Genomic DNA, 10,248 nt, shown 5'->3' with positions numbered 1-10,248 from the left:
GGCTGATGAACAGCAGCTCTGCTCCACCCCAGCAGCAGCTACTGCAGCCCCTTTGCTCCAGGGCCAGGCCCCTATGGAAGGGGGGCAGCTGCCAAGGCCCTGGAAATGTAACTGCCTCAGGCACAGGGGACAGGCACCCCAGGACTTGAGTGATCCCCCTGGAGTTTGGGCATCTTCCCCCCCCCTTGGCGATCCCAGGCTGCAGCAAAGGCGAGTCCCTGCCCCCTTCAGCTCCCAGGGCAGGGGAATGCCAAGGACAGACCCTGCTCCTGCTGCAGCTTGTTCCACAGGTTAACACTTCTGCAAGCGGGTCAGTCTCAGTCCTACCAGGGATCCGGAGCCCAGGCCAATCGCAGCCCTACGGCAGTCCCCAGTGCGGGGGGGGGGCAGGGCCTATAGCGAACAGGAGACCCTACAATAACAGCCAAGTGTAAACAATACTTTATTAGAGTGCCATAGGCACAGACAGCTCGTCATTCAAAATGGAGATTGCGGCTTCCCAGCCCCCCGGGCTAGTAATAAATAGAGAGAGGGGTGGACGGGGCCTAGGCACAGGGAGGTCCTGGAGACTGCAGGGGGCGCTGACGGGCCTGCAGATCACACGGGCGAGCGGCTGTGATCCGGGCTGGGGGTGGCTGGCAGCTCTGGAGGGCGGGGGACGCGATAGGCTCGGCCCGAGTAGCAGTTGGGCCAACGCACTCGCCCACCAGTGCTCGAGGCAGCGCCTCCAGCCAGGGGTCGGGGGGGCTGGCTAGACAAGCAACCCGCGGGTCAGGGGTCCCGACAGGCTAGTGCAGGGAGGGGGTGTCTGGGCTGCAGCAGGGGTGACAAGGGGCCTGCCCCCCGTGCCCCCAGAACAAAGAACGGGAGGTGCCCGGCTGGTGGGACGCAGGGGGGGGCATGCCAGGCCCCACCTGTGCTGGGGGGAGCCGCTGCGACGACACTGCCAAGGGGGCACAGATCCGGTGCAGGACCCAGGTGGGCACCGGTTCCCCTCCATCATCTCGAGGGCTGGGGTGGCAGGTTTGCCTGTAGTGAGCTCCCGGCTTCCCCCGGGGGGCCACCAGGTGCCGGCCGCATGATGGGGATAAAGTGCTGGAGGGGAGAGACAGAGGCTGGGAATCTCACCTTGTGACACACGCTCCCCTGCCCAGTGCCCTCAGCTGGGAACCCAGGAGTCCTGGTCCCCGCCCACCCCCACAACCCCTCCCAGAGTCTGGGAGAGAACCCAGGAGTCCTGATTCAGTTCTTCTTTCCCCGGGGACTGGTGGGTTTGGCACCAGGGCTCAGCCCCCACCCCCTCGAATGCAGGAGACCCCAGGAAACAAACACTGAAGGGAGGGGCCAGCGTTCTCACCCCCCATCCAGCCCCCCGACTCACCATGGTTTCCTGGGCCTGCAGCAGCGTGGCCACGGGGTCCGTGCAGCAGCGGGGGGCGGGGGGCAGGCGGGCGGGGGGCCGGCCCGTGTAGAAGGCACACTCGTCGTCCAGGCAGGCCTCCTGGAAGCGCTGGGGGGCGCTGAGCAGGTCCCCGAGCCGCTGCTTCACCAGGGCCACGCGGGACGGGGGGGTGGTGGGGGCAGCCCTGGCCCCTGCAGGAGAGAGTGAGCGTGAGCTGCCCGGGGGCCTGGGGCCCACAGTCCTTCCTGTCCCGTCCCCCCCGTCCGGCCAGCCACAGGGGCTGCAGCAATGAATCGGAGCCAGCGCCCCATTGGCCAGTCCCCAGCAGCTCAGTGGCCAGGTAGCCGGCAGACCGGGGGGGGCCAAAGAGGCTCTGGTTCCCCTGTGGGGCACTGGAGCCGTGTCCTACCTGCAGCGCCCCCGCTGGCGGCGGGGGACCTCAGGGAGCGGATGAGGGGGTGGGAGCAGACGGGCCGCTGGGAGGAGAAGGTCAGTGTGGTGCCCGCAGCAGGGAAGGCAGCAGAGCTGGCCGGGGGCGTCGTCCCGCTGGCAGGGCCCAGCCCAGGCTCCTGGCCCGAAGAGGGGGAGGGGAGTCGCTCCGGCCTGACGCCGGCTGCTGGCAGGGGAAGGGGCGTGCGGGGGGGCCCGGGCGACGGGGCGCAGGTAGCCAGCAGGCTCTGGAGCTCTTCCAGGCTGGAGGAGCCGCCTGCCCCCTCCACCTCCTTCCGCAGGAGCCGGGTCAGAAACTCGATGCGCTGCCGGGGGGAGAGAGCGAGAGTCAGAACAGGACCCCCCAGCCCAGCCTCATCACCACTCTGGCCAGGCTGCTCCCCGGGAGACTGGGGGCTCCCCCCCCCGTGCCGGCAGAAGGAGCCAGGCCCCCCCTACCTGCGCCTTGCTGCTCCCCTCGCCGGGCCGGGCGAGCGCTTTCCTCACCGACGCTTCCGCGGCTGCCTGGCTCTCCCCGTCCCCAAAGAGACGCACCACGATCTTCTCCTGGGGGGAGGCACCGTCAGCGGCGTGGGACCAGACCCCCCCCCCCCCCCCCCCCCGCCCCCCCCCCCCCCCGCTCTTTGCCATGTGGGGGGGTCCCGAATTCAGCTAGGATGGGGGGGCAGTCATGCAGCCCCCATGACATCGGTCAGACCCACTGCAGCCCCCTTCCCTCCCCTCCCAGAGGGAGACAGGCTCAGCTGGCATTGGGCCAACCCCCCCAGCCCAGGGCACTCACCCAGGGCAGGGCCGACTCATCGGGGTCAGAGCTTCGGGGCTCCGGGGAGAGGCCACCGGCCCACCTGGCTGGGGGCTAGAGATGGGAACATGATGTCAGCAAAGGCCTGAGGGCAATGGGCCATAGCCACCCCCACCACCCTGCCGGCAGGAGCCCGGCTCACCTCAGCTCCAGGGAGGCAGGGGCTGGCAGAGACCTGAGCCCACCCGTCAGCAAGGGGGCACCCCACCCCTCAGACCCTGAGCAGGGCAACTGTCCCCCCAACAGCCGGGCCCCTCCCCATCCAGGCACAGCACCCTGGGACCAAGTGGATCCATCCCTGTTCCTGCCCCCCAACTCCCCATCCTCTCCCACCTGCAGTGCTCCCTGGGCTGGGTGCTTGTCCAGGGCCTCCGCGGTGCGGGGCGTGCGGGGGAAGACGGCCAGGCGGCGGGTGGAGAAGCAGGTGCTGCGCTGCAAGGGGAGAAGGGTTCATGTGGACAGCACCTAGCGCACGGGGCTGGGTCCGACTGGGGCTGCCCCCCGCCCCGCACCCCAGGGAACAGACCCCACATGGACTGGCCAGGGTCGTCTCGGGCTCCCCCGGCTGGAGAACCAGGCGCTGCAGTGAGTCCACCCTAGGACACGGACCCCAGGCAGAACTGAACAGGGTCCAGCCTGGCAGCTCCCTGCCTGACAGATAGGGAAGAGAGACTGAGTGCACCACCGCCAAGGAGAGAACCCAGGAGTCCTGGCTCCCAGCCCCCCTAGACTCCCCTCCCCCCTTCCAGAGCTGGGGATAGAACCCAGGAGTCCTGGCTCCCAGCCCCCTCCTCTAACCCCTAGGCCCTGGGCAGACCCCAGGGGACGTCCGAGTCCCATCTATGGTTCATGTTCGGTGAGGGTGGGGAGCAGCTGAGCAGAGGGCGATGCTCTGACAGGTCAGGGTGACAGGAGCTGCACAGACTGACCCCTCCCTGAGGAGGTTCCCACCCCCTGCCCCGCCCGAGTGTACAAACCAGGGACTGGGGCTGCGTGACGGGCACCCTCCGGGCGGAGCCAAAGGGCAAATAGCGGTTGATCTCCCGGGTCCTGGGCGTGCCTGCCAGCTGGGCTGCTTGGAGACCATCCGGGGCCTCAACACCTGGAGAGAAGGGGAGGCTGAGGGCAGTGACCCCTGGCACAGACTTGTGGCTCATGCATAAGCAGCAACCCCCAGAGGCCAAGCACAAACAGACCCTCCCCGCTCAGCTCCCCCCCAGGCGCGGGGGAGGGGTCTGTACCTTTAAGTCCCAGTGTGGAGTAGCAGGAGGTGCGGCCGAAGTCGCCCGTCGGGGGGACGCTGCCCTGGGCTCTCAGCAGCGAGGTCCTGCTGCCCTGAGGGGAGAGAGAGAAGCAGCCTCAGCCAGCCCCCTCTGCGCTGCAGATGGCAAGGGCCAGGCCGACCCCAAACCCCCGGGCTGGGCTGCTGCCACCCCGCCTGTGCCTAACCCCCAGCACTGCAGGCGCTGGCTGGGCCAAGGGACGGCTGCAGGGGCCAGCCCACTGCTGGAATCCTCCTGCCCCACCGGTGCCAGCCCCCCGGGTGTGGATCCCACGAAGCGCCCCAGCGGGATCCAGACGGGAGACATGAGCCCAGCGAGGGCCAGGCTTCGAGACCCCTGAACAGCTCACCGTGGTGCTCCCCTGAGTGGAGGGCGGGACGCCCCGTGGCCCCTTCACCGGCACCCTCCGAGCCAGGCTGAGCTTCCCTGTGGGCCCCAGGGCAGCGTGGCTCAGCCCCATGTTGGAGAGGACGCTGGCTAGGGCGTCCGGGTCCGGCACGAACTCCTCTGCAGGGAGGGGGAGAGGAGACGGTCAGCAAGTGGCTTGGTAGGAGTCCAGTTCGGTTACGTTGCCAATGGCTAATGTCAAGGTTTTAAAGCGTTTTCCCCTATTTCCAGGGATTTAAATGTTCAGAGCTGCAGGGTCAGACAATGGCGGAGTGGAGAGTAATTACTTGGTGTCTGTAGACGTTGAGATTCAAAACGTTTGCAACGCTTAGAAGACAAACCATGGACATCACGCGCCCAGCCCCGCGAAGGAAGGGCCGGCCGGAGACTCTGGCTCTGCCTGGCCACACTTCCAATGGGTGGCACGTCCGCGGATTCCAGTGACATCCACATCCTGACACTGACGGATCCCAGTCTAACCCCTCCAAGCCTGGTCAGCAGCCATGGGGCGGGGGACGGGGCGCATGACCAGGGAATCACGGCAGCCTGTGGAAGTGCCCAACACTGCATCACTTATAAGGCAAGATGGGACTTGGGCTGGGCTGGGGAGCCAGGACTCCTGGGTTCTCTCCCCAGCTCTAGAAGAGGAGTGGGGTCTGGTGGGTCAGAGCAGGGGGGCTGGGAGTCAGGACGCCTGGGTTCTATTCCAGGCAAACAGGACATGGCCTCTTACCTGTCTGTGATGCTCCCATAGGATCCCTCCTCGAGGCTGAGCCGCTGCTGAAGCAGAGAAAACATGGCCTGCTCATTCCCCACCCCTGCCGGCTAGGGCAGGCGTGGGGCACTTTGCCACCCGAGTCCCAGGCTCCCCGGCTCAGGATCCCAGCAGGGGGCTGGGGGCTGAGGTCTGTGTGTAGCAAGGTGGCCGGGTGTCAGCACATACCAGGGCCCCGCTATCTAATCCGTTGTAACCTGGCTCCAGACGAGGCGACGGGGCCAGTGCCGGCTGGGAATGCTCCTTGGGAACGGCACCCCCCAGCTGATCATGGAGCCATGAGAGTGGCGATGGGCGGTTAAAGGTATGTTCCTCCCCCCTCCCCATTAATGGCGCGCTCCAGTCACCTGTGGGCTGCACGCTGCCCCCCAGTGCCAGCCTCGCCCCCCGCTGCTTTGCCATTGCTCGAGGACCCCGGCCTGCCGTTGCTGGACTGGTCCCTGGTTCCGCCGGCTTCCTGGCTCCCGGCTGGTTCGCGCTGCGTTGCTGTGGCAATGGGATGCGGGCGCCCCCGACACGCCTCCTTCGCCCCTGTGCCAAGTCTCTGCAGAGTGGGGTGCCCCTGGCGCCGAGAGAACCCTGGTTCAAGGGGGGCTGGGCAGGCACATGGTACCCACAGCGCCCTGCCCCCACCTGAAGGGACTGGTGCGTCGGAGCCACCCTGGAGACGGGCACCCCATCGCCCACGGAACGCATCCAGCCCCACGGTGACCCACCCCGAGGGGCCGCGGGAGCAGTGCGCAGCTGGCCCAGGCCAGGCATGGACTGGGGCGGGTTCTGGAGCAGAGGATCCCAGTGCCAAGGGCTGCGCAGGGAACCAGGCTAATACAAGGAGTCCCCTGCACCCTCCCTCCCCCGCGAGGCCCTTCCCAGCTGTCAGCCCCTGAGCGGCTCCTTAAGCACTGGAGGTAGACCGCCTCCTCCAGCACCCGCCCCTCTGCAGAGCTGGGACCCAGTGCAGCCCCTCCAAACCCTGCGGGTGCCCCAGTGCCCTACCGTGGCATCTCCAGCCAGGCAGAGAGGAGGGTGGGAGCCAGCACTCACCGCGGGCTGGGCACGGGACCCCAGGTCCCTCAGCGTCTCCGACAGGGCCTGGATCTGCTGAGATTTAAGGAGCAGGCCACGGTGCTGAGCAGGATCCCGTGTGGCTCGACGAGCTGCATCTGGGGGCCAGAGCAGAGAGGGCAGGAGTCAGGCGGTGAGTGGGGGCAGTGCCCCTGGGGGCAGAGCCGAGAGCGGGCCCGGGGAGCAATCAACGCTGTATTAACGACACCGAAGGGCCCAGGATCAGCAGACGGTGCCGAGCTCCCTTCCCTTCTCCCCCAGGCAGGCAGTTTCCTGCAGCAAGGGGTCACCTCCTGGGGAGGCTGCTCACCCACTGCTCCATCCGCCCCCGTCCGGGCCCCCAGCTGCAGGAGCCAGGGGGCTGTACCTTGAGGCGCCAGCCGGGAGAAGCAGGAGATGCGGGCTGGATCCAGGCACAAGGCAGGGGTCCCTGAGGCCACGTACAGGGAGCCACTCACAGTCTGGGGGAAGAGAGAAGCAGCCGGGGAGGCCCGTTAGGAAGGTGGGTCTCAGACCCACCCTTAGCAAAGCTCTAATGCGAGGGGGCTGCGAGCTCGCCATGGTCAGGAGAAAAGCAGAGAAGTCAGAACTTCCGAGACATCAAAGCAATTTACAGACAAAGGAGCTCAGACCTCAGCCCACCCTAGGAAAGAGGCCATCGGCTCCCTCTTACACATGGGGAAACTGAGGCAACGTAGCCAGTTAGGAATAGAACCCAGGACTCCCACCTCCACGACCCCACTCTCCTCCCAGAGCTGGGGTAGAACCCAGGAGACTGGGCACCAAGCCGCCCCACCTGCTCTGAAGGGGTGCTTACAAGGAGGACATAACACTGTCCCTTGAAAAGAAGAGCCCCCTCCCCTCGCGGCCCATCAGCATTAGCTGACCTGTGCTGACCCTGCTGAGTGCTGTCACAGCCCGTCTCAGGGCCCCAGCTCAGCCCGGAGCTCCCAGCGAGCCAGGTGGATCCACAACAGGGCGGGCAAGCCGGCCACCAGCGTCAGCAGGGAGCTGGTTCCACAGCTGGGCGCTGGTTCCACAGCTGGGCCCTAGGGCACAGGACTTACCCGTGCGCTCCCGCTGGCGTGGACCGAGTTTCCCCTGCTCCCCCTCAGAGGGACCCGCCGGGCCAGGCTGGGTTTCCTGGCCACACCCAGCGTGCCGTTTGCCAGCCCCACATTGGAGAGGATGCTGGCCAAAGCCACCGGGTCAGCCACGAACTCCACTTCTGCAAGAGATACCACGGTGGTCAAGGGGCTGAAATGGAACCACTAACCCACAGGTAACTTCCCCCCCTCATCCCGTCTTTCATCCTGAAGGACCCCAAAATGCTTTACAAGATCACCCTGCACTGAAATGCGGCCACCTCTGGGGCAGAGTGCTGCCGCCAGTTCACAGCGCAAAGCAACCCTGCAGGACTAGACACCAAGGAATCCCAAAGGCAGCCGACATCGCCAGGGCAATGAATGCAATTACCGGAGCTGGAGCTGGGCCAGGACACGTGTCCCAGAGCCCGGGTTCTGGGCCTGGGCATTTGGGAAATGTGCCGCGGCACCTGGCAGAGGTAGCCAGTCCCTGGGCTTCACCACTCATCAGAAAGATGGTGCTCCACCTGCACAGCGCCCCGGGCGCCCAGCATCCCCCTGCCCTGTTCCTACAGCTGAGCACCCCAGCCCCACGCCGGGGTCCAGGGCCAGCACTGACTCAGTGCGAAGGGCACCAATTACCAGTCGCCAGGACCGTTCCCTGCAGCTCCCAGAGTTGTCTCCAGGTTTCCCATCCACCCCACGTCCAGGCTCAATCCTGCTTAGCTTGTGAGATGTGAGAGCATCACAGCAGGAGATGGTGTGTCAGGAAATGAGCGGGGGGCCCCTGCTGGCAGAGGCTGGGACTGCACCAGCAGTGGTTTTCGGCCCTGCCGTGGTACCTTTGCCACTGGGGACGCTGCTGCCTGGCGCGTTCTTCTGCGCTGCTGCCCCCAGCTGTATCTCCTCCAGGGGGCCTCTGGGCTGGCTTCTGCTCAGCGGATTGGGGGATCCCGCCGGCGGCTCCGTGGCTGCAGCCATATCAGCGCAGGGCACAACGTGGAACTTGTCCCCTTTGCAGGTCAGGTTAAAGGGACAGGTCTGTGTACAGGGCTTCTTACTGGCAGCCTTCCCCTGGACAGGACAGAAAGACAGTCACCAGGCGGCGAGGAGCAGCACTGGGGAGATGAAGGTGGCATGCAGAGGACGAACGTTGCACACCCCACGAACACGGCAGCATAGACAGCGAGACCCAGCCGAGGCGAGTCGAGTGCCCCTACATGGCTCTACGCACCCAAGCAGCACCTCTCATGTCTACACTGCTATCGAGTGTCAGACCCCGCTGCCAGAGCCTTTCCCCATTGCCGAAGCCTTTCGCCGCAGCAACAAGCGTGGACGCGGTGTGCCCTTTCTCTGGTGTGGAGCAGGAGACGCATCCCCATTAGTGGGGGAAACTGAGGCACTAGGCAGGGAAGCAACTTGCCTGACATCACACATCATCAGTCACAGAGATGGGAATGGAACCCAGGAGGCCTGACTCCCAGCCGCTGCCCTGACCACTACACCACACTCCCTGTCCCAAAGCCAGCTACAGAACCCAGGGTCGGTCTCCCCTGCCCCTCGCTCTCACCCGCTCCTTTCTCCGCACACTCGTTTTCACAAGGATTTTGGTGCCATGCAAGCGTCACAGCAGGGGCGTTCCCCTCCAGCCTGTCCACAGCCCCGGAGTTGCAGCACAACAGACTTGGGCTACTCTGTGCTTAGAACACAGCATCCCAGCGGCAGGGGGGCTTGGAACACCCTGCTCTGCTCCCAGTGGATCACAGCCATGGCAGCATGACCCGGAGAGAGGGGGCCTTGGCTAGCACATCGGACCAGCCAGGATCAGATGCACCAGAGTCGGATTGTCTGCTAACAAGCACCCCCGGGAAGAGTTTTAAGCTTCGATCAACAGCTAACGTGCTGGGCAGTTAACGCATGTCACACCGCGCTCCTGGGGGCTTGGGGCACCAGAGTTTGCCCTGCCCCTGTTAAGCGGGGGCTGTGGATCAGCGGGAGCACACGGGCACCAGGACCCTGTTGCGGAAGAGAGCCGAGCGTACCAGCTCCCACCCCCAGGAGAGATAAACAGGGGTCTAGGCTTTACAGCTGCCAGCCTGGCACAGGGCCCTGCTCTGTCTCTCGGTCATGCCCCAGGTGTTTTTCCATGCAGCTCTCTCCCGGGCACAGGGACCAGCCAACAAATGGTGCTTCGAGGCCGGTCCAAACCTTCCCCCTCCCCCACCATTCACCTTCTGGAACTGGCTCTCCCAGGCCTGGTGCAGCTGCTGGAAGTCCGGGGGCAGGCGGCTTTTGGACAGGACAGGGATCTTGCTGTGGCTCCGTGTGTCTGGCCCGTCCCAGGCAGACGGCTCATTCTCCTTTCCCAGCTGCGGTTGGCTCCCGTCCAGGGAGCAGCTCCCTTTCCACTTGCCCCGAGGTGGGTGGGCAAAGGAAACCCATTCCGGACTCTTCCTGACCTGGGCCATTTTTGACAGCTGCACCAAGCCAAGTCACTGCAGCACCTTGCCTGGCATTTGCACCTGGAGGAAGAGAGGCTCCCAGGAGCTGAAGAGGGTCTAACTTGCAGAGCGTGTAACCACCTCCCAGTCCCCACCACGCCAGAGGAGACCCACTGACGGGCTCAAGTCTGGCCCCCTGGCTAGACCAGAGCTGGCAGCACTAGCCCATGGGGAATTCCCTTCCAGCCGGCTGGGGACTGGCTACAGGAGAGTCCCCGTGTGGCTGGATCCTGGCCACTGCAGAGTCGGCCCCAGTTCACTAGCCCATTTAATGCACCTCTGGGCCAGCCAGGGAGCTGCACCGCTGGCGAAGACTCAGCGCTAGCCACAGGGTCGCTGCCACCAGCGCCGGCCCCAGGGGAAGCTCACCCACACCCCAAGGGCCGAGGCCCCGCCGTTTGCACCTACTTACAATCTCTGCCCAACCCAGTCTCCTCCCTGCCATCCACCACATTGTCCCCTGCCCCAGGCCCCCCCAGCTCTGCACAATTCCCTACT

General features: G+C 65.6%; 1 protein-coding gene across 1 annotated transcript; it reads right to left on the bottom strand.

Moving 5' to 3' along the window:
- Window positions 1–481: 481 nt before the first annotated feature.
- TROAP (trophinin associated protein) lies at window positions 482–10,180 on the bottom strand. The gene is given in 16 exon segments (XM_024205638.3): window positions 482–1,095; window positions 1,382–1,732; window positions 1,735–2,157; window positions 2,291–2,398; window positions 2,634–2,708; window positions 2,988–3,086; window positions 3,632–3,756; window positions 3,896–3,989; window positions 4,287–4,444; window positions 5,058–5,104; window positions 5,447–5,661; window positions 6,144–6,262; window positions 6,532–6,625; window positions 7,232–7,392; window positions 8,092–8,323; window positions 9,481–10,180. Coding segments are annotated over 16 exon segments (2,634 nt in total). The 5' UTR covers window positions 9,718–10,180; the 3' UTR covers window positions 482–999.
- Window positions 10,181–10,248: the final 68 nt, after the last annotated feature.

This window comes from Terrapene carolina, unplaced genomic scaffold, assembly GCF_002925995.2.
Source record: "Terrapene carolina triunguis isolate 2854851 unplaced genomic scaffold, T_m_triunguis-2.0 Scaffold35062, whole genome shotgun sequence".
Lineage (NCBI taxonomy): Eukaryota > Metazoa > Chordata > Testudines > Emydidae > Terrapene > Terrapene triunguis.
The sequence above is the reverse complement of the archived record's forward strand: the minus strand, read 5'-3'. Positions and strand labels throughout refer to the sequence as shown.